Below are 24,041 nucleotides of genomic sequence, written 5' to 3'. Positions count from 1 at the left end.
GGCTGAGGCAGGAGAATTGCCTGAACCCAGGAGGCGGAGGTTGCAGTGAGCCGAGATAGTGCCATTGCACTCCAGCCTGGATAACAAGAGCGAAACTCCATCTCAAAAAAAAAAAAAAAAGATAACCATAGCAACAACAAAACTATTCCCTGCTCACCACACTTGAAATACAGGTATATATACACACACACACACACACACACAGACACACACACAATCAGTCTAGCAGCAGAAGAAAGGGTATGCCCATTTCCTGTCACTGATACTACTTCAATTTCTACTTTCTTATCCATGATGTAAGCATTGTATTCAAAATCGCAAACCTTAGAAAGGAGGCAAAAACTATCAACGAGAGACAAAGTAGTTGGGCACGGCGATGTATGCCTGTAGTCCCAGCTACTTAGGAGGCTGATGCAGGAGGATTGCTTGAACCTGTCTGTTCAAGGCTATAGTGCACTGTAATTGTACCTATGAATAGCCACCTGCACTCTAGCCATGGCATTGTGGTGAGATAGCAGCCCTTAGAGTGAGAGAGAGAGAGAGAGAGAGACAGACAGACAGACAGACAGACAAAGCACTCAATGGAACCAGATTCAGAGATAACCTAGGTGTTAGACTAACAGACTGGAAATTTAAAATAACTATATGGAATGCTTACATGAACAGATGGGTAGTTTCAGCAGAGAGGTGGAGACTGTAAGAAAGAAGCAAATAGAAATTTTAGAAATGAAAAAATAGTGACAGATATGAGAAATGTCTCCAATGGATTCATCAGTAGATCTGACACAGCTGAGGAATGAATGAGTGCACTTGAAGACAGGTCCATGTAAGTTACCCAACTTAAAATTAGAAAAATGAGTGAAAAAAACCCAGATAATCCAAGAACTGTGAGATAATATCTAATGGTCCAACATATGCATAACTGGAATCCTAGAAAGAGAAGACAGAGCAGGCAAAAAAAAAAAAATATTTGAAAAGATAATGGTGGAGAGTTTTCCTGATAGTGATGAAAAATATCAAGGCATAGATTCAAGAAGCTCGGAAAACCCAAGCAGGATTCAACAACTACGAGAACAACGTACACAGTTAGACACACACTGAGAAAATATTGAAGGCAGCCAGAGGAAAAAGACATTGCATGCAAGGAAAAGGATTAGAACAGACTTCTCACTGGAAACTATGCAAACCATAAAATAATGGAATGACACCTTCAAAATATTCAAAGGAAAAAATCTCTCAACCCAGAATTCTATATCCAGCAAAAATACTGTTCAAAAATCGAGGGGAAAAAAGCTTTCAGAGGAGCAACAGAGAGAATTTATAATTATATCTGTGTTACAAAAAGTATGAAAGAAAATTCTGTATGTACATGGATAGTATATAATACAGGACAAAAACTTGGATCTTTATCAAAGAAGTGAAGCTCTACAGACAACTTTAAAATAAAGGTAATATATTTTTCCTTATATAAGAAAATAATAAACAAAAATAGCACCAATGAACTGTGAATTTAGAGCATAGGTAAGAACAAAATATATGACAAAAATAATACGAAAGATGAGAGATAGGCATTTGAAGTACACTTTTGTAAGATTCTTACACTTTGTGTAATTGGTAATATATTGTTTGAAGGTAAAAGGTGATTAATTAAATATGTATATTATATACTCAGGAAAACCAATGAAGATTTTTAAAAAGAGATATGAATAAGAACACAATAGCAGAGATAACATGAAATCCTAAATACTACACAAGCAAGCAGACAGGAGAACAAAGACACAGGAACAAATGAAAAAGTACTGCTGAAATGACAGATTTTAATCCAACCATATCAATAATTATGTTAAACAAAAATGATGTAAAAGCACCAATTACAAAGGATTTTCAGATTGGATTAAAGAAAATGCAAGACCCAACCAAATGCTGTGTCATAATGAGTTTGACTTCACTATTTGATATTTGACTCCTGATGGCTTTTAAGCCTCAATGTTCCCTTGTCCCCTCTTGCTGACATCTGGAAAGCTTGAGAAAGCCTGGGTGCTTCCTTTCTGGTGCTGGAGGAAAATTCAAAGCTTGCCGTGAGAAAGCTTGCCACAGCCCCAGTGCAGAATCCTCATACCACATCTGGTCATCCTGTCCAAGACAGCATCCCAGAGCTCCCTGAGCCTCAGCGAGGGGAGGAAACAGCATATGTTTTCCTTTTCGTCCAGAGAGAAGGGGAGACACTACAGATCAGGGGTCAGCAAGGTGCAGCCCGCAGGTCAAACCTGCAGACCGTAGGATCCTTGGATCAGGACCAATGTCAACCTCGTTTTGGGGCTCCCCAATAAGTGGTGGGCAATGGGACCTGGATGGACTAAGAGCTGCTAAGCAGGTGGATCTGTACCCAGGGAAGTGCACATTGGCCTTTAATGATATCAGTCCATGGTACTATTGAAATCTATAATAATAGCAGCAATAGTCCAGGCTCAGTGGCTCACACTTGCAATCCCAGCATTATGGGAGGCCGAGGGGTGGATTGCCTGAGGTCAGGAGTTCAATACCAGCCTGACCAACATGGTAAAACCCCATCTCTACTAAAAGTACAAAAATTAGCTGGGCATGGTGGTGGGTGCCTATAATCCCAGCTACTCAGAAGGCTGAGGTGGGAGAATTGCTTGAATCCAGGAGGAAGAGTTTGCAGTTAGCCAGGATTGTGCCTTTGCACTCCAGCCTGGGCCACATGAGCAAAACTCAGTTACAAACATAAAATAAATAAATAAATAAATAAATAATAGCAGTAATAGTAGTAAGTAAAAGTCACTGCATAGTTATATGTTTTATTATAAACACTCTCCATATTAACTCAGAGAGTCTTCACAGAAACCCTATGAGCGGTTCACTTGGTATCAATCACGTGCTGTCAACACGAGGCCCAAGAAGACCGGACTAAAAGGAACTGCTGTGGAATTTGCTGTGCAAAACAAAAACATAAAACAAAAACAATGCAGGATGCTCATTCTAACAATTTTGAAGAATTTCAGGACACCAGCAGCCCAGCGTTAAAGCCACCTGCAGCCCTCCTGACAGCAAGGCCCTGTGACCACACAGGTTTCAGGACCAGGAAACTGGTCCTGGTCACAGACAGAGCTGGGATATGAACCTGCGCAGCCTGGATCTAGAGCCTGAGTCTTTAAGTGTGAAGCAGTACTTCCTTCTCACCCAGAACAGCGTTTGAAAGCCCTGTCTGGGCCAGTCCTGGTCTCTAATTGCAGGAGCCTCATTCTGGCCAAGGGTGCCCATTTGGCGGCCAGTCTCTGCTGCCCCCTCGTGGGCAGTGTCAGATAGCCACCTTGCTTCTGGGGAAGAGTCAGGACCACAGCCTCAGACCCAGGCTCCCAGCAATGTCCCCAGATAGTGGTGCAGACGCCTGGGCTGGCACATCCAGAGACAGCATCAAGACTGGTCTCTTGGCTCTTTCAGCCTCTACAGTCATCATCACGGATGGGCTGTTTGGGTGGGAGTTTCCCAAATCGTATTCATCTTTCAAACCAAGATTAAATGCCTTCTGACTCAGGGTCCCCCCAAACGTCTAACACAAAATGGTTCCAGTTCCTCGCATCTCAGAAGTGTTCAGGAAACTCCATCTACCTAGCATTTTTCTGCAAATGGTCCATCTCCTTCCTCTTCCCTGGACCAGTCTAAAACTCGCAAATTAAAAAACCCAACTGTTTTTCCTCTCCACGCTCCCACAACCTCAATACCACTGACACCAGATGTGTGAGATTTTCCCACACACCAATTCTCTAGTGCACGCCCACTGAATATCCTCTAATGCAGTCCCATCTGACACCATCTGCCTGGAGACAGCGCCAGATCCCACAGCCAAAGGGCTCAGTCCCACGAGAATACCCCCATGTCAGAGGCCAGTCTCAAGTCCCAGGTTGCAACTGTGAGGCAGGCTCACCACAAGCCGGTTCCCAGCCTGTCTGGGCCTGGTGAGACACAACAGACCCACATCTAACACCTCTATGAAGCGGTGTTATTAATTGTAGCAAGAAGGGGTTCAATCTCAGTTTGAAGCAGGAATAAGAGATGGGAAACTCCCACCCAAACACATAGGTAGCAAGGGACAACAGAAGGCTGCCTAGGGCAGACGGAGTCTTAGCTGCGCATGTCCTGCTTGTCCTGCAGCTGTGGGACCGGGAAGACAGCCCGTCCTGGGTTTCATCCTTTGGGGGAACCATGACATGCTGGGCTAAAGTGCTGAAGAACGTCTTGGTCCCAGGGAGGGATGGGGACAGAGCTGGGGCTGTTATGGCCAGTCCCTCCACGTCAGGACATTGCAGCCTAGCACATTCTACAGTTATTCCCCAGAAGTACAAGCGAGAAAAGAGGGACCCCTGGGGCTGTGGTCCTGACTCTTCCCCAGAAGCAGGGTGGCTATCTGACACTGCCCACGAGGGGGCAGCAGAGACTGGCCACCAAATGGGCACCCTTGGCCAGAATGAGGCTCCTGCAATTAGAGACCAGGACTGGCCCAGACAGGGCTTTCAAACGCTGTTCTGGGTGAGAAGGAAGTACTGATTCACACTTACAGATCCAGGCTGCACAGGTTCATATCCCAGCTCTGTCTGTGACCAGGGCCAGTTTCCTGGTCCTGAAACCTGTGAGGTCACAGGGTCCTGCTGTCAGGAGGGCTGCAGGTGGTTTTAATGCTGTGCTGCTGGTGTCCTGAAATTCTTCAAAATTGTTAGAATGAGCATCCTGCATTGTCTTGCCTTGTTTTTTGTTTGGTTGGTTGCTTTTTGTTTGTTTTTTTTTTCCACAGGGAAATTCCATAGCAGGTCCTGTCTGTCACTTTCCAGCCGAGTGTTCTTGGGTCGCATGTTGATGTTCACGTGGTTGATACTGAGTGAACCCCTCATAGGTTTTCTGTGAAGATTCTCTAAGTTAATATGGAGAGTACTTTATAATAGAACACATAAATATGCAGTGATTTTTAGTTACTACCGTTACTGTTATTTTAGATTTAAAGGGTACCATGGACCGATCCGTTTGGCCAGGCAGCTCTCCATCCACCCACCAGATCCTATTGCTCAGCACTTACTGGGGAGCCCCAGAAACAAGTCTGACTTCAGTCCTGACCCAAGGATCCCACGGTCTGACAGGTTTGTTCTGTGAGCTGCACCTTGCTGGCCCTGATTCTGTGTGCCTCCCCGCTTCTCTGGACCAAAAGGAAAAAATACGCTGCTGCTTCCCCTCGCTGAGGCTCAGGGAGCTCTGGGATGCTGTCTTGGACAGGAAGACCGGGTGTGGTGTGAGGATTCTGCACTGGGGCTGTGGTAAGCTTTCTCATGGTAAGCTTGGAATTTTCCTCCAGCACCAAAGGAGGAAGCACCCAGGCTTTCTTATCAGCTTTCCAGGTGTCAGCAAGAGGTGACAAGGGAAGGCTGAGGCTTAAAAGCCACCAGGACTCAAACGTCGAAAAGTGAAGTCAGACTCATTATGACACAGCATTAGGTTGGGTCCTGTGTTTTCTTTAATCCAATCTGAAAATCCTTTTTAATTGCTGTTTACATCACTTTCGTTTAACATAATCATTGATACGGTTGGATTAAAATCTGACATTTCAGCAGCACTCTTTCATTTGTTCTTCTGTCTGCTTGCTTGTGTAGTATTCCAAAGAGAAGTCCACTCTAATCCCTTTCTTTGGATGCAATGTCTGTTTCCTCTGGCTGCCTTCGATATTTTCTCAGTGTGTGTCTAACTGTGTATGTTGTTTTTGTAGTTGTTGAATCCTGCTTGGGTTTTCTGAGCCTCTTGGATCTATGCCTTGATGTTTTTCATCACTATCAGGAAAATTCTCCACCATTATCATTTCAAATTTTTTTTCTGCCTGCTCTGTCTTCTCTTTCTGGGATTCCAGTTATGCATATGTTGGACCATTAAATATTATCTCACAGTTCTTGGATTACCTGCTCTCTTTTTTCTCACTTATTTTCCTTATTTTAAGTTGGGTAATTTATATGGACCTGTCTTGAAGTGCACTCATTCATTCTTCAGCTGTGTCAGATCTACTGATGAATCCATTGGAGACATTTCTAATTTCTGCCACTATATTTTCATTTCTAACATTTCTATTTGCTTCTTTCTTACAGCTTCTACCTCTCTGCTGAAACTACTCATCTGTTCATGTAAGCATTCCAAATAGTTACTTTAAATTTCCAGTCTGTTAGTCTAACACCTAGGTTATCTTTGAATCTGGTTCTGTTGATTGCTTTGTCTCCCTGTCTGTCTGTCTGTCTCTCTCTCACTCTCAGTGATGATATCTCATCATAATACCACGGCTAGAGTGCAGGTGGTTATTCACAGGTGAAATTACAGAGTACTACAGCCTGAACTCACAGGTTCAAGCAATCTTCCTGCATCAGCCTCCTAAGCAGCTGGGACTACAGGCATGCATCCCTGTGCCCATCTGCTTGGTCTGTTGTTAATGGGTTTTGCTTCCTTTTTAAGGTTTGCTATTTTGAATTTAATGCTAGACATCATGGGTAAGACACTAGAAACTGAAGTAAGTAATATTAGTAGCAAGAAATGGGCATACCTTTTCTTCTGCTGCTAGACTGTGTGTGTGTGTGTGTGTGTGTGTGTGTGTGTGTATCTGTATTTCGAGTGAGATGAGCAGGGAATAGTTTTGTTGTTGCTATGGTTATCTTAAATGCACCATCTGCTTCAAATGCTTCCAATGCTACCTTGTGCTGGTTCTAGTGTGCTTGTGTAAGTACTGGTTTTCTGAAGGGTTTTTTTAATGTCCCATTCCACCCTCAGCTTTAGGCCTGTCCTGTGCACCTGCTCTTCTAAGAGGGTCTTTCTGCATGCTTTCTCTCCCCAGCATAGATCTTGTTACCTGGGACTTGGTAATTCCATGGTAGCAGTGAGGAGCGCTTTCTCTTGTCCTGGTCCAGCCTCAACATTAGGCAGGACCTTTGTTTGTTGGTGTTGGAGATGGGACCTTGTCAGAGATATTGACCATCCCCAGCAGTAAAAGACCAATTATCTGGGCTTAAGATGATTCCCTGTCCCTCTCCCAGGAGTCTAGAGTTTTAAAATGTTCCTTATCTTCAACCTCAATATGTCTCTGCCAGTGCCTTGAGGAAGACAAGATTTGCTGGCCATTCACCATTGGTTGAAGGATTTTGTTCCTTAGGGGTGAAGGGTGTGAGCAGGGCTCATGCCTGTGCCCCTGAAGGCAGGCTTTCTCCAGTCTTACCATCTACCCCAATATTTCTCCTGGGCACCTGACCGATGTCCATGGAGTAGAGTCTGTGACGGTGTCAACTCCTCCTTGTGTCTGTGGTTCCAAGATTTAATACTCTCACAGTGGCCCACACCTGGCCCTCAGCACTGATTAAAATTCATAGAGTATTTCTGCTTATTATGGTTACCCCATCTCCTGCCTGCAGGTGAGAGGTAAGCCAGTGCTCACATCCCATCCCTCCCCACAAGTTCTTGTCTTTCCTTCAATTTCAGTATACTCATGTACCTTCAACTTCAGCTATTTAGTGCAGGAGAAGTTATGATTTTGAGGACAGTTCAGCTTTCTCTTGCTGATAAGGCAGGAGCGACACTCTTTAGAGCTTTCTACATCCTAGGAGAATCCAGAAATCACCCCTGGGATTCTGAAAAACACACTATTAGGAGGATCCTCTGGAGACTTACTCCAAGGTGGTCACTACCCGCACCAGGAGTGGTCCAGGCTACAGAGGGAATTTTGACCAGCTGATGGAAGAGATAGGTTCACGGAGGGCACTGGGAGGCTATTGCACATATTAAGGAAGGTGTTTCAGGCCTGTGCAAGCGTCAGTAAGGACCATGCATCAATGCCACGGGATCACCTCGGCACGTCTCCCTCTTTCCCTGATCCAGGCACATTCTCAGCCTGGGCCACCTCCACCTCCGCAGGCAGCTCCAAATGGAGGGTAGGGATGCTGCACTCTGGCCATCCCAAAACCCATTATTGGAAATTGCTGGCAGCCAGAAACGTGCAGGAGGCTCAGAGCTCCCTTGAGCACCATCTGTGGCCCAGCCTTCTGGGCTCTACTTGTCCTGAGGCCAAGCCATCCCCAGCAAAGCCACCTTCCTTCTCACATTGCCTCTTTCATCATCGTTCTGTCTCTAGGAGGATGGATGAATCTCCAATCCAAGACACAAGCACTGATTTGGCCTCCAAAAGATCCTTTATTCCCAAAGCCGAGGTCACAAATAGAAAACTGGCTCCTTTATGACCTCTGCCCCCTCCACCTCCCCCACCACCAGACAATTCTCCAGCCAAGGTAAGATGCCTTCTTAACCTGCAATCCCTTTTGCAAAAGACCCCATTCTTGACTCCTCCAGGTTCCTGAGGCTGGCTGGACATTCCATTCACAGCTCAATGTGTTCTGTCTGGGGTGGCTTCTCCACCACCTTCTTGGCAAAGAGGTTAGTCCAGAAAGCCACTTCCTTGTCCTTCAGCTTCTGGGCCGCCTGGGTGTTGGCACCAATCTGTAGGTACCCTTCCTTCTGGTTGTACTCTGGCCAGTGGGGCAGCCCTTCCCCATTGGGGTTTCTGAAACAGAATCAAATAGAAATGCCCCAAAGCTGCTATGTGGTCTGAATAATCCTCTGAGATATGTGAAGATGCCCAAGCTTATCTCTGTCAAGAGGCTTGTATACCTCCAGAGACGGGGAGCTCGCCATCTCCTGAGGCGGCCTATCCATTTTTAGAGAGCTCTCATTGTCAGAGTGCTATGGTCACAGGGTCAGGAGTTTGATCACGAGAACCTTAGAAGCTGCCCCTTCTGAATAGGCACGCTCTGCCCCCCACCCTCACCAGCCCTGCTCCGTCTTTGCCACCAGCCTCACCCATTGCGAGCAAAGTTGGCCCAGAATTTCATCACCATCTTGCTAAGTCTGATCTCCTCTTCTGAGCCACCCTCTGTTAGGAAGAAGAAAAAAAGCCTTTATTACTCAAAGTGTGGTCCACGGACCGGCAGCAGCATCATCATATACCAGCCTGGTAGAAGCACGTTTTTGACCCATGCTCCACACCCACTGAGCTGAACTCTGCACTTAACAAGATCCTGGTGGTTTTAAGTGCACTTTACCTTTGAGCATGGCTGACCTAGGGCTCAGCAATGGCATATGTGATTCCATGTGCTGGCTGCCTTTGTCTCCTGTGACCCTCACCTGCCTCCTGCCCGCTCGGGGTCACAGGCAATGCCACACCCCAGGGTTTCCTCTACGGCAGCCCCACCTCCCAGGGTTGCTCTGTCTTGGGACTTTTCTCCCTCCCTGGCACACACCCACAATCCATATTCTGAAAAATAACAGAGCTCAAAGCTCCTTGGGGTGCACAACTGGGAGAGGCCCAGAGGCGCTGGTGCATCCAGAGCAGCCATGGGGTGAGTCCCATGTGATCTGTAACTGCTGAGAGTTAAGGTTTAGAAGACATTGTGGAAGGATTCTTTTAAATGTTGTGTAATGTAAACTACAAATAAAATCCTAACACCCCCAACTGACTGAACAGAACCCCTCAGGGCTAAGGGGAGCCCAAAAAACCCTACACTGAGTTCCTGCCTGGGAACGGACAGGAGGTCAGACACGTCTCACAGTACTCCCTCCCTTTTGTGATTTAGACGCCACCGACCAGCATCAGCAATCAAATGAAGGTCATGATTCTGACAGATCACACTCCTTGTGGCAATAAGACACCAAATCAAAAACAAGACCTAAGGCCACGCTGGGCAAGTGTTCAGGCCTGCATCTCTACCCTTAAAAAATCCGTTCTGTTCTCACTGCCGCGAGGTGCTTCCGTTTCTCTAGCAGCTAAACTAGCACTGTCCCGGAGTTAAGCAAAATGAAAACATTTACAACGGCTGCTGCTTGGAGACGCGGGCAAACAACCCTGCCCCGCCAGTCTAAACTGTGGCTTTGATTGCGTAAGAGACTGATTTCAGTAACTTTCTCCAGGTAAGAAGACGACCAACCCTGGACTGGACGTGGCCAGTGTACAGAGGTTGCTCAGTTGCTGGGCTTTGCGTCCTGAGAAGACCTTTTGACTTATAGACCCTAATTGTAATAAATTTAAATATATTTAAATATTAAGTCTCCACCCCATGACCCATAGGTCACGTTACATGCAAGTTTGTTTAATACACATGGGATCTGGACTGTCTTTATGAATATTCATTCCTTCCACTGCAACCTGCTGAACATGTATGTTTAGCCAACCTGTTCACATAGAGCTCCTACCCAAACCCTCCTCCTTCAATGATGAGCCTGTGTCTGGATTTGGCTGGAGGCACCTTCCCAGCCTGTGGGATGGCCACCTTGCTGACTGTAAACCACATCAAAAATAAAGTCTTCTCTCTTACTCCAAATTCATACATCCTGTGATTTCTAAATTAACAATTATTAACTATATTAAATCTAAAGGTTTATGAGTTTTTGTTAGAGACAGACAGAAAGACAAACAGACAGACGTTAGACCTGACTCAGGGCTAACACCAATGCCAACCTCACCCTCACTCACATTCTGGGCACTCCTGGGAGAGGGAAATTGATTGGTGGCTTCTCAACCTAGAGCAGGGCCCTGCATGTGTCCCATTGCCTGTCTTGTTGATGTCACAGGCCAGGATTCTTAGCGTCTGTGGCAGAGGGCACATGAATACACATCCTCCCTCACTTATTAGAGCAGGAGGAAGCTGGGGACAGCCCACTGCCATTCAACCCTGTTACAGTGAATCCTTCAGGAGACATCCCACCTGTCTTGATGTCACAGGCCAGGATTCTGAGTTTCTGTACATAGGGCATATGAATTCACGTCCTCCTTCACGTGTGTTTCAGAGGGAGAAAGCCAGGGGCTACCCAATGACATTCAACAGTGTCATAGTAATCAGGAAACTAAGACCAGGAGAGGACAAACTTGCTGAAGGCCACCACACCAAGACTGGAACCCAGATCTCCTAACTCCAAGCTCAGGGCCAGCAAGGAGCCATTACCTTTTAAAAATGGGGCCCCAAAGACGGAGAAGATCTCGTCCCCATGGTCTCCTATCACCGTCTTGGGTTTCAGGTCTGATGAGAAGCTTGGACGATACTGAAACTCATACATGTAGGTGGGTGCTCCAGCATCTGAGAAGACAAAGATTCACGCACAGTTCATGTGGCCAGACACACCTGGAGGCTACCAAGGTCTCCAGCCCTGCAGGAAACCCCTGGCTATCAGCACTGTAGAGAAACAGAATCGCAGGAGAGCTCAGTGATGTGCTCCGGGCTGCACAGCTGGTTGAGGTGGAACCAGAATTGGAGCCAGGTGTTTGTTCAGTGAATGAATGTTGAATGAATGAATGTGGAAACCCTGGGTCAATTCATTTGAATAACTGCCTTTACAGGGACACTGGTTCAGTCACATAAACCCCTTTGCCTGCTGGCGCATTCTCACACAAGACAATCTCTCTACATCTGGTTACACGGGATGTCATTTGTTGATAGCAGACTCACGTTCATTCACTGGGATGACATCTCCACCCTGACAGGTGTCTTCTGTTCTGCCTAGTTTTGAGCATTTCCAGTGTTTTTCTCACCCTTCCTGAGAAGACTCGAGCAAATCCAAGTCGCTTGTCTGAATGTGAGGCTATTTAAATACAAACATATGCGGAGCGTGAACAACCTGTCTCTTGTGTCTGAGGAATCTGCAGCACTCAGCGCATTATCTCACGCTCCCCACGTGTCTCGCTGCCTACCTGGCCTGGGAGTGTTAAGGTGTTAAGGCATTAAAGTGGCGGCAGAGAAGAGAAGGGGCTGAGCAAGGGTGACCTTGCCTCTCCCCTGCCCTGTCTCCTTCTCCTCTGCCATCCTCTCCCACCAGCAAAGCTCTCCTGTCCCAGCCCCAAGAAGATGCCAGTTTCCTAATGATTGGCTCATTGGAGCCACAGCACACTGCTTCTTCAGGGCTTCCTTGGGGGTCACCCAGCCCTGTGACTCAGCATTTTGCATTGGTCATGGTACCCACAACGAAGGACCCTAAGAAGGAAAGGGTCAGGGATATGCCAGCCTGCTGGAGAAAATTTACAACTTCTTTCCTTTCGGATACGGTAAGAAATTTGGAAAATAAAATAAAAGAAATTAGTAATAGTAAGATGGACCTAACTGTCCAAATTATTGGACCTCAAATTTCCCGTAAGAAATTTGGAAAATAAAATTGAAACAGGAATAAGAAGAGATAAAAATATGGAAACATATAAAGATGAAAGTAGGTAACACTTATAATTCCCTACCTGAGGCAAGGGCTATAAATATTTTGTATTTCCTTCTAAAAATTTTCCATATCCTATATGATTTGAAAATCAATTGTAAAAATCAAATTTAAAACATCACTCACACCTCTAACACCCAGAGAACACTTCTTTTTTATTTTAGCATATCTTTTATTTACTTAAATTTGGGATATTATATATGTTATTTTGTATTTACTGTATTGATATTTTAAATTATTTTGTAGACATGGGGTCTTACTATGTTGCCCAGGTTGATCTTTAATCCTCCCATCTCAGCCTCCCAAAGTGCTGAAATTACAGGCATGAGCCACCACCTCCAGCCATCATTTCTTAACGTCCTTAAATATTCATCCACAAAAGGATTTAACAACAGGAGCTCACGCATCCCTAATCTCAGGCCCTACCACACATATCATTTCAATGTGAAAATGAAGAACAATCTATTTACTCATCTTTGTCAGCCTCCTTCACTGCACCCTCAGCTCAGCAGGAAGCGTGGTTTGGAAGAAGCCATCCTCTGTGGCTCTGTAATCCACCTGTTAAATGGTTGCTTCAAGGTCAAGCAAAAAGTGCTAAAAGGAGGGTTTGACCTTGCCTTTGCCACTCAGACATTTTCCAAAGAAACTCAGAGTCAACCACAGAGGAAAGAGCTTTTGTGAATGAGAGAACTTATTATAGGCAGCATGCTGCCCAAAACCTACTTTGTAAAAACTCTTTGGCTAAAGCCAATGATATTCATATGATTCCTACAGTCACAACACATGTCTTCAGAGAAAACTAGGGTACAGATTTGGGTAATGACAGTTAGGCACCATAAGAGAAGCAGAGACAGTGAGAGGGCTTGTCGTGAAAAACATGCAAATTAAAACAGGGTGATGTGCTGCTTCTTGGTGGGGACAAATTGGCAGCATTAACTTTCAGTCTTAGTATCCCAAATGAGAAAGGGAGTTAAGAAATCCACATTCTTATGCGCTGGAATGCAATTTTGTAATACTTGCCAAGAGTTCTAAAATGTTTCTGTTGTCCAGTCAAGGTTTTCACTTCTAAAAATAATCCTAAGAAAATTATTAGACATGTGGTTAGAGACTTATGAACATTAGGCGGAGCACAGTGTTATTGTAGCATCAGAATGTGAGCAGCCAGCCTAAATGTCTAATAGGATAGGAATATCAAAGTCAATTTCATACAGTCATTTCATACAATAAGGAATGTTTTGATGAGTTTGTATCAGCCTTCAGAAATTCCTCACAACATAGTGTTTGTTCTATGAACGGAAGCAAAATACAAAATTGATTTTTAAAGTATATAGGACATGGAAAATCTTTAGAGGAAAACACAAAAAATTATAGCACTTGCATCCAGGTAGTGGAATTATGAGTGACACCTAGTTTCTCCTTCATGTGTTTCCATATTTTTGAAACTTTCTACAATTTAGCATATTAATTTTATATTCATAAATGTGTTTATCAAAAAGAGTGACACAACAAAAGGTGAAAGTTGATAATATCTGTGTAGTCCTGACAAAAAACAAAAACAAAAAACACCCTGAACTGAAAGTCATGGAAAATCAGATGAAAAACACAAGTTCAGTATTGCTCAAAGCATCAGAAGATGGAGATGGGAACATTATATATAAATCAGACGCAGAGCATGGGGCAAAGCCAAGTTTACAAAAGAACAGATTCAACTCCAGTGGTCCTGGTTAAAGGGTTTTATCAGGACCCCGTGAAGAAGTGAGAGTTAATGAGCACCTGCACCTTCCTGTGCAAAGGTGTGTCTGGGCACCTGCTAGATCAGCTTTAGCTAGTTTTTATCATGCTTATGAAGTTCCACATTTAAAAACCCTTCCAGTATGCTTAGAGAGAGGACATTTCCTGTCTTGCAAACTGGATGAATGAGAGCTAAAAGAAGAAGAGTCCTGTGAATTTCCTCTAGCGGGCACCCAGAAGACACTCCTCTCTAGGAGAGCTCATGGATCTCTAACCTCATGACCCACCCACACTGCCTTGGGTCAGTGGTAGAAGGTCCTGCATAGACCCTGCCCTGGCCCTCTGGCTGCCCATTCCTGCACACACCAAGATGCACAAAAGCCAGCCTCAGACATTGCCCTCCTCCAGACCACTGACCCCACACCCACCACGGCTCCTCCTTTTTGCCTTCTTGGTCCTGGACAACCCTCTCGATCCCGTGCAGAGCTCTCTCTTTCCCCAGCTCCAATACTTAACAAACTTGTTGACAGCAAGCTTGGACCTTAAAAACCTTCCTTGATTCTTATTTCAATATTTGTCCTACAGCAGCCCTACGTCCCACGATAACTCCAGGCATGGAGCCCTTGCAGCAGATGCTGTCAGTGTCTCATCCATATCCCCTGTTTCTGGGCATGCCAGCCTGATCTCCACCTCCAGCATCTGTAGCTCCTGGCCTGAGGGCTTTGTCTGGTCACAAGAGACTAGCCTGCCCTTGTGTTTAGCAGGTCAAAGTCACAGGGAATTAACAACTCCTTGGAACAGTCTTCAACCAATGGCAAGTGGAAGCTGGTGGATAAATACCCCGGCCCCCTTGCTGCTCAGATGGGAAGCACCTGAGCACTGTCTTCTCCGTGTTTCCTTGATTTTCCCAGCTCCGGTTGTCCACAGTGGATATTCTCTTGGCAATGCATCATGGATTGGATTCCATCTCTTTCCTCTCTCACCTCCTCACCTCCCACTGCTGTTGTCTGGGATCATCACCTTACAAAACCACTTGCCTCTGGATTTTTATTTCTCAGTCTGCTATAGGCATAAACCAAAATAGGACAGCATCTCACCCCATGCCATATGGAATCAGCCTTTGAGGCCTAACCCTTGTCTGTTTCCACGTCTGTCTATGCTGGGAGGTAGGCGGGTCAGATACAGAAGTTGGTGTGGCTCGTGTACCCCCACTTTTTGACCTTGGGACTCACCTCTGTGGTTTCGGATCACAATCACAGATGGGACACCAAACAACACATCTCCCACCAAATCCGTGAAGAGGTCCTTCTTTCTGACAGGATCGTCTGTTCCTCCTAAGTACGTCTCAATAGCTTCTGGAATGAGTTCCTTAGGAATTTTCTGAAATAGATCAATAAAGTGACCTCCACCCCCTGGTGAGTGATGCAGCATCTCCAGCCCACCAGGAAGGATTGCCTCAATGGTGAACCTCATGAGTCCTGTGTAACTCCCCCGCCGGCCAAGGGTGGGAAGTGAAGTGGGAAAGGTGGAGAGATGGGGAAAACCCTGAAGTCCCAGTCTTTATTCTGCCATTTAATTGTTCCATGATTTGGGGCAAGTCCGTGTCCTCTTTGGGTCTCAGCCAATTTCCATGATGCCTAGACACTTACAACAAGGGGATAGGACCTCCACAAGAGTGACATGGCTGTCTTCTGGTCCAGTTTGCCTTCGGAGAGTGGATAACTCATCAACTGTTTTAAAAAAAAAAAGTGAAGTCTTTAGGGATTTAGGGATCATTGGGAATTAATGAGAAGAAACAAACTGACCAACAAATCAATCCAATGCAGTCTGAAGGTCCTCTAATTTTACTGGGCTTTCAAGGGCATGGGTCTTTACTGAAATGGGCAAAATCAGTGAATCAGATGGGCTTATACCCAGAAACTCAAACATTGCAAAGATTACCAATAAATAAATAAGTAAATAAATATGGAGGAGCTGTGGCAGTGTTTGACTGTGTGTGTGTGTGTGTGTGTGTGTGTGTGTGTCTGGGTTTCTGGGATCCCTACAGTGTTCAGGGACATGGAGAGGGAAGATTTCTGCCAGGCTAGTGTGGAATAGAGAGCTCTAGGGAAGAGGACTCAGACCTCCCAAGTACCACCTGTCACAGATGACACGGAAAGCCCCAGATCCTGCCTTCATGGCTTCGGTCTTTGATAAAACCTCTGAAATTCTTCTGAGGGGTAAACAGCACATCTCTCTGCGCAAAACGACTCTGCCCAAACCTTTGTACTCAGAGAGTCAACCAAACTCTAGCATCGCTTCCAGCAGCTTAAGGCTGTGTCCCTAGAATGACCACAGCCAGCGTCCTAAACATGCCTGCCTGCGAAGACTCAACGCTGCCAGGAGAATTTACTCTTTGCTCCAGTCAAAACGTGAAGAGGAGCAGACAGGCCTCTGAACCCTCCTACTGCAGTTACTTTAGAAAGCCTGCAATGAGAAGCCCTTTCCCTGCCCTTTGGGTTGTGAATCTACCACCCAGCCATATTTCCTTGGGGACCCGAGAGCCTTCTCTTTGCAATGCAAACATTCATGAAGCTCACTCTTGCTCTTCCCAGTCCCTGTGGAAAGAGTAGAGCCTGACTTCAGTGGGTTCTTCCTACTGTCTAACACATGGTGTCCTATTCTGAAGATAAGAGGAGTTCCTTTCTGCCCCAGGTGAGCCAGGATGAAGAGATCCAGGCTCGTCTAGCCACATGGACCAACCCTGTCCCCACAGCCCACAGGGCCCTTTCCTTAGCATGCTCAGCCTTTAAAACAGCACAGGGGTTTGTTTCAGGAGTATGAGTTCAATCCACATTGGACTCTTCTTTCCTCTTTGCAATCATGTACTGAATAAATTCCATCCTACTCCTTTAACCAGGTCAGCTTTGCTTGTCCTCAACTAGAAGGAGAACGTTTTTTACTTTTAGAGTCAATCTTTTTTTTTCATTTTTTTCTTTCCAAGTTTTATTTGAGGTTCAGGGGGTACCTGTGCAGGTTTGTTATATGGGTAAATTGTGTCTCTGGAGTTTGGTGTATAGATTATTTTGTCACCAGGTATTGAGCATAGCACCCGATTACGTAGCCTTTCCATCCTCACCCTCCTCTGACCCTCCATCCTCAAGTAGACCCCTGTGTCTATGGTTCCTTGGAAGTCAATGATAACTCATAAGAAGTCACTTTCTTTGTATATTTCCCATGAGGTGATGAAGAGCATGAATGACTTACGGGGGAACTACACATACCCAGCCCAAGGTGGGAAGTCAGGAAGTCCCTGCCTGCCTCTCCTGAGGACTGGACTCCTCAGCTCCTTCCCACTTCTAGGCCCCCTCCGTATTCCCATCTGCACAATTATTTTCACTACTGGCCCTCCCAGCACAGACACTTCAGGATTCTTCAATAGGAAGACAATCAGGGAGTCTGGGGAGGGGGTAACCCAGAGCCCTGATACCAGGTGACAAGTGTGCCCTCCTGGAGAAGGTTTCCTGGAAATGTTAGTCTTGCTGAAGGGGACAGCTGCCTGGGACTCAGAGCAGGGTTTGGAGAGGGAAGCAATCCTAGGACCAGAGATAAGAGCGTTGATGGGGGTGGTGAGTCCCTCCAAGAAGCCTGCGCATTCTCACCGTTGGAAGAAACCAGCCAAACTCCTTCTTGTTGAATCCAACCATGTAGGGAACAGTGTGGAATTTCCTTTCAGCTTGCAGCTCCTCAGGTGTTTTTGGCAGCACAGCCCCGTCAATCACCGTGGGGGTGTAGAGGTAACTCTGGGGGAGAGAGCAGTGCAGAATCTGTGATTCCCACCCCAGGTCACACCCATGTCTCCAACTCCGCCTGTCTGAGGGTGAGACCAGCACCACAGACTGGCGTGGCCATGGGCCACGGCTACACACGCTCGGGTTCCTAACTTCAGGGGGTAGGTGTGTGTGACCCAGGGGTAGAACTTCAAGCAGAGGCTGGAAGTGGTCAGGCGACGGGGAGAGGAAGAAGCCTTCACTCAGTTTGAAATACATGTGTTATCTATATAAAATTACATGTGTATATATTTCAATTTGAGGTGTATGCATTCCTCTCTCTGCATCCACAGCTGATTTTTGGTAGTCTCAGCAGTTGTTTCCGATAAAGCTCCCATGAGTGCTGAATTAGAGAATACAGAGTCATCACTCAGAGGGGAAATACTGGGCTAGGTTGTTGGAAACCTCTGGTCACAGCATTTTCATTAACCTTCTCTTATGTGTGGGTTTCTGCTGAAAGACACTTTATAATACATATTTTGTACAAACAGTCAATTATATGCAGGATCATTTAGAATAAAACACTAGCTGGAAGTGCCGTCCCGTTTTTCTGACCCTGGGTGACACGACTACAAATTTCCTTAGTTTTCAGCATCACAACAGTGTTGTCCACCATGCTTTTCTAAAATTCCTTCAACGTCTTACGAATCTACCAATGTAGCTGCTTTTCCATCTTTCCACAGCTCCATCACACACAATGGGTGTAACTTTAGGACTTCCCATCACAGCCTCAAGTATGAATCGGCCAATTTCCTTTTCTTTTTTCTGGACGTGCTGTTTTGTGGATTTTTCAACACCGAATCCATGGCCGGCAGCACTGCAGCTCCTGCCTCGCCCAAGCTTAGCTCACACAGGCGCCTTCCACGTATAAGGCACAGCACAGCCTGCTTAGCTCGGGAACACGAGACAGCAGCGCTACTCTTGGGGGCCACTCTAAACAGTGACATCACCACAAAAAGCACAAAAGTGCAGAACACATGGCACTAAATAGACTGCAAAGAGGACACTTGTTAGCAAGAGAGATGAAATGAGAAGACAGAGGCTGCCTTGCCGGAGCTCAGAGGGAACTCGCCCATCATGCAAATCCAACTTCCCCTGCTCTGTGCCTGCCTGTGTGTGACCACCAAAGTGTCGCCAGTATCGATTTTGGGGTTACAAGGACATTTCAGCAAGCAGGTGAATTTATAAATGCAGAATCCATGGTTAGTGAGGAAGAGACTGTACCTATCTACCTGTATTTAAACAAGAGCTGTTGTGGATCCACGGGTGGCTTTCAGGACGTACTGAACCCTCATCACACAAGGAGGCTAGACTAGGACTTGAGTCCCTATTAGAGAGGAAAATCATGAATAAAAGAATCACAGTATACTGATTCATGTCTTAATTTTAGCTTTTCTCTTTGATGAATACTTTTTTATGGTCACAGATTAGAGAGAGCCCAACTCACATGTTGCCATCAGGGGAGCTGGTTCTGGGTAGTTATATTTCAGATTTAGTCACAGTGGTGTTAAAAACAGAGAGCATGGATGTTGAAACCAGATTACCTGGATCTGAAGTCTGGCTATTCTACTAACTGGCTGGTAGTTTCACCTATTTGGGCTTCAGTTTCTCATCTATAAGGTGAGTTATTGTGAGGATGAAATGGCTGAACACATGGGAAATAGTGCAGCACCTGGTGTCTGGAAGGGCTGAATAAATGTTAGATATTACTTGTTAGCAGGGTTACTGCAGATCTCCAGTCCTCTGTGCCATCTTCCCAGCTCCACCTCCCATGGGCTGTATTTCCTTCCTGGATATCAGATGGAACTGGACAATTCTTAGGCTTTGGACCACATGGCTTCTCAGAGCTTTGGTCTGCTCCATAAGAGCCAATGAATGACGAGCTAGTTCTGGCTGCCAGGGGGAGATGTTCTGTAAAGTGGACCACACCCAGCTGTACAAGAATCAGATCCTAATCCAATATGGCTGACAATCCAGAACAGGATTGGGTGCAAGTCTGACTGCCTTGGCAGTCTGTGCAGTTCAGGCAGGGCTGCCTTGGGAGGCCAGCAGGAGTAGCAGGCCCTCTGGAAGGAAGATGCAGGGAAGACTGCATGGAGGAGGCACTGCCCACCTGAGAGTGACTCTGGGCAGTGAATGGTGTTGATAGGTGAAGAACAGAGTGAGAATTTCTAAACAGTGGGAAGAGCATGAGCAAAAGAACACTGGTGTCACTGTGCAGGGTAAATTCCAGAAATACCCAAGAGTCCTGGGCTTAGAGGGAGGCCGTGGGGTAAGGGATAGAGGGAGGGACCAGTGGCACAGCCTACTTTCCGCACAGCGTGGCACATAGCAGGCACTCGGGTGTGTTTTGAAGGACCAACTCCATGGAGGGAAGGGGATTTGTCTCATAAGGTAGGTCAGGCTTTTAAGAAGCAGGGGTGATGTGCTCTAACTCTGTTAAGGAAGGCCAGTCTGGCTGCACCATGAGACATGGAAATGGGGAGGGAAGGTGAACTAGAAGAGGATAAATGATGAGGAGAGAGACTGGAGCACCCAGCTGGGCGGCAGCCATGCGGGGAGACTGCCATCAGCAACGGTGACAAGTGATGGCTGCTGTCCACTCAGAGTTTGCAAGTGGCTGCCCTGTGTGGCCATGACCTTGCTTGGGTCAGAAATCTCAGGGCATCCTCCACTCTTCACCCTTTCTCACCCCTTGCATCCTGTCCATCCGCAAATCCTCTCAGCATTCCTTCAAAGATATCCAGACTCCAACCACTTCTCCCACCCCCACTGCTACAGCCCTGTCTAAGCAGCCAGGAGCCCTTGCCTGGATTAAGGCAGTGCAGTGCCCACCCAGCTGGTCAACTGCATCTGCACTGTTCCTCTGCTACAGTCTATCTGGACACCGCAGGCAGGGACCTTAGTGAAGTCTAAGATCATGTGACTCCTCTCTTCAAAACCTCCAAAGGCTTCCCATCTTGCTCCGAATCCAAATTCAGGTCCTTTAAATGATCTCTTTCCCACCTCCCATTACCTCTTTAGCCTCAAGCCAGTCTGTCCCCACACTCAGTCCTCTTGCAGCCAGTCTGGTCATTCCATCAGGGTCTTTGCAGTGGCTGTTCCCTCTGCCTGGAATAGGCTTCTCCAGGTCTCCTGACAGCCAGCTTCCCACCTCTTCCAGAGCTTAGCTCAAATGCCACCTTCTCATTGAGCCATTCCCTGACCCTCCTACTTATATTCAAACCACCTGCAAACTCTATCCTAATGCTGTACACCATCAGACAGAACACATACTGGATTTGCTTTTTTAGTGCACTGTCTCTGCACTGCAATGGAAGGTCCCAAGAGGGCAGGGAATCTTTCTTGTTTCACTCCTATATCCCCAGATCCTAACCAGGTCCAGGCACATAGGAAGTGCTTATTAAGTCTTTGCTGAATGAATCTCATGTACTCTGCCCAAGACCATTGAGAAGAGTGCTGTGACCTCCAGGGAGGCAGCAGAGAGGACAGGATTGTAAGATGCCGCAGAGGTGATGTCACAACAAACTGTCAACCCATTGGGAGGTGGAGATGGGGTGAGGAGATCCGGAGGATACTGTTGGAGTTTCCTGTGTGCTGGGAGGATGGGGGTGTCCTCGGTCTGAGATTTAGGCATCCCCACTCCATGGCTAATCACCCTTCTTATCTCTGCCTCCTGACAGTGGAAAGTTCTGGTTCAGCCTCCTCTCATAATGCCATTTTGGGGAGCAGAAGGTTTAAAAAAGAAGCAGAATGGGAAAAGCCCAGGGCGCATATAGGTGATGCCTGGCAGCACCGGCCTGGAAATCAGGAAAATGGGTTCTAGGCCTGCCACTAGTCCTCCTGGCTGTGTTAACCAGGCGAGTCACTCTCCCCTCTGGGCCTCAGCAACAAACACACAGGAGTTACTTTAATTACCCAGGATTCTTTCATCCATAGTTAATTCTTTCATCCATAGTCCACCTTAGCTTAAAGGTGCTAAGACTCAAAACCTGCAATCAAGAAACAGAAGGTCCTTACCTCTCTGGGATCTCCAAGTAGGTTTAGAGATAGGAATTTCTGTGAAGATAAAAGCAGAGAATGTGGGTGTGAGGCTTCCCGGGAAACCCTGATCTGGGTGAACGGGGCAGCAGGGGTGTCAGGTTCTGCCTCCTGGCGCCGAGCTGGCTGGGCCAAGAGGAAGTGGGAGGACTCTGGTTCTACTTGACCTGAGCACAGGGCAAAGGAATAGAAGGGAGGGGTGGGCACCCGCACAGGAATGACAGACTGGGGACTCTGAGCCAGGGTCGATGGCGCTCTAGAGAGGATGCCCACTGAGGCTGCCTGGCCCCCCATCCCTCTCCCCTTCCTGTCCCCCTGGGAGGCACACTCCTATTCTCCTTCAGGGACCTCCTTCTTCCCCCATCACTGCATGAACTCAGGCATGTATATGCAACCTGGGGTGCTCCATCTCCCTGATCATGGATATTAGTTCAGGGATGGGCATACACCCACGTCAATCCAATAGAGCTTACCCCAAAACTTTTGCAAGAATTGTTTAGAAAGAGGGCTTTCAGGCAGATAGGATATAAATCTAGAGTGCTATTGTCTTTGACCTTCCCAGAAGACATATCTGCCTAAGAGTGAAGCCAACACAGAGCTTGGTGAGCTTGTGCAAAGCTGAAGGATAGAGAATGGTAGATTCTCTATAACATCCTATAGGCATCTGGATCCAGCCATGCCTGAAGCAATTAACTACTGGGTTTTTCAATTAACATGGGGATGCTATTGCAACACATTCCTTTTTTTCTTCAAGGCATCTTGTGGGAGTTTTCTCATCTCCCATTAAAAAGCTCTGACTCATACAAGCTCATTGATACTCATCCTATCCCACACTTCTCTTTGATGTGTGTTCACCAAGATTATAGTGATTGTAGGGTTGCACTGTAGCTCACAGGTCTGACCTGCGCACAGGAAGTAACCAGTGCAGGTCCCTCCATTAAGGATTATAGTCCCACTAGCCAGGAGTGTGTATGTGTGTGTGTCTTTGTGTGTCTGCATGTGTGTATACTGGAGGCAGTGGGTAATGATGGAAGCACTTCTGTGAGATCTTAGAATATCAGAAGGATGTCCCAGGATCTTAGGACTGGGTTTTCCCAAAGTCACCAACTCTTTCCTTTTAAGCTGGGTCCTCTGATGTCACATGCAGAATTGGTGGAATATTTCCCTCCTTCCAGGCATTAAAAAACAGTTGTGTTTTAATTACTTGAGCACTTTGGTCATTTAGAGCCTGAACTAAGATCTAAGTCCCAAGACCAATATTGGGCTCAACCCAGGGAAACACAAGCAGAGTCCAGTGGTAGAGGCCGTCCCTGGGACCCAGGAGAAGCCTCAGGTCCAAGGAAAGAGTCCAGAGATCAGGCTACTCTTGAGCTTGGAATTCACACTCTTCCCCCTCAAAGGGAATAGTTTCTAGGCTTCCCTGTGATGAGAGACTGCTATGACCATCCATCAATCATAAATGTCCTCAAGTTTTAATACGTGAGGACAGCAAGGGTGGCAGAAGATTCTCTAGACCCTCAAGTGTGGGTTCTGGTCCCACAGTGTTGCTTCTGTGACTAATTTGAACTGCAACATGGGCCAATTACAAAATTCCTCTGTTACCTTTGTTAAAACGGGCATAAAGATATCAAAGCTGAATTTCTCAAGAAAGATAAGGTGGAATCAGGGTTAATGGCATGAAATCTCAAATTCCACTGTCTGGTTTCAAACTCTGGCTCCTCCACCTTCTCTGTGAAGCATCCCTGATGACTATAATGAATGCTTCCCTCTCTGTGCTGACACCATACTCAACCTGCGAAGTATATGAATGTGTTTCTGCTTGGGTAGTTCCTTGTGAGTAGGGACTATGTCCAATTCATATCTGTATCACTACCTCTAATACTCACCCCTACATACTTGGCATGAATGGATACATAGATGGAGTTGGTCAATACATGGAGTAAGTTGAATAGGAAGGATACATGAATAGATGGGTGAAAACTAACAGACAGATGATAACTGGATTGTTGGAGTCTCATCACCCCAGAGAATGGGTGATAGAGTGCAGATATAAGGTGGCTGGATGATGCATGAATGGTGGATGGACTGAAAATAGATAAATAAAAAGTTACAAATGGGTTGATATTAGATTGATAAAAAGATATCAGTGAATTGGATGGATTAGTGAAAACATAGATGGATAAG

General features: G+C 46.2%; 1 protein-coding gene across 1 annotated transcript in view; it reads right to left on the bottom strand.

The window, feature by feature from the left end:
* Positions 1-8,206: 8,206 nt before the first annotated feature.
* LOC105714098 (liver carboxylesterase 1) overlaps positions 8,207-24,041 on the bottom strand; it is a 32,876-nt gene continuing 17,041 nt past the window's right edge. The window contains exons 8-14 of the mRNA XM_064383078.1: positions 21,837-21,875; positions 17,649-17,789; positions 15,657-15,737; positions 15,240-15,387; positions 11,022-11,153; positions 8,884-8,956; positions 8,207-8,587 (exon numbers count right to left, since the gene is read on the bottom strand). Coding sequence (XP_064239148.1) covers positions 8,404-8,587; positions 8,884-8,956; positions 11,022-11,153; positions 15,240-15,387; positions 15,657-15,737; positions 17,649-17,789; positions 21,837-21,875 — 798 coding nt within the window. The 3' untranslated portion in view covers positions 8,207-8,403. The remainder of the gene's footprint in view (positions 8,588-8,883; positions 8,957-11,021; positions 11,154-15,239; positions 15,388-15,656; positions 15,738-17,648; positions 17,790-21,836; positions 21,876-24,041) is intronic.

This window comes from Aotus nancymaae, unplaced genomic scaffold (genome assembly GCF_030222135.1).
Source record: "Aotus nancymaae isolate 86718 unplaced genomic scaffold, 86718_ANA_hifiasm-v0.15.2.pri h1tg000030l, whole genome shotgun sequence".
In the NCBI taxonomy this organism is placed as follows: Eukaryota; Metazoa; Chordata; class Mammalia; order Primates; family Aotidae; genus Aotus; species Aotus nancymaae.
Note: the sequence above shows the minus strand (reverse complement) of the source record. Positions and strands in the feature narration are given on the sequence as shown.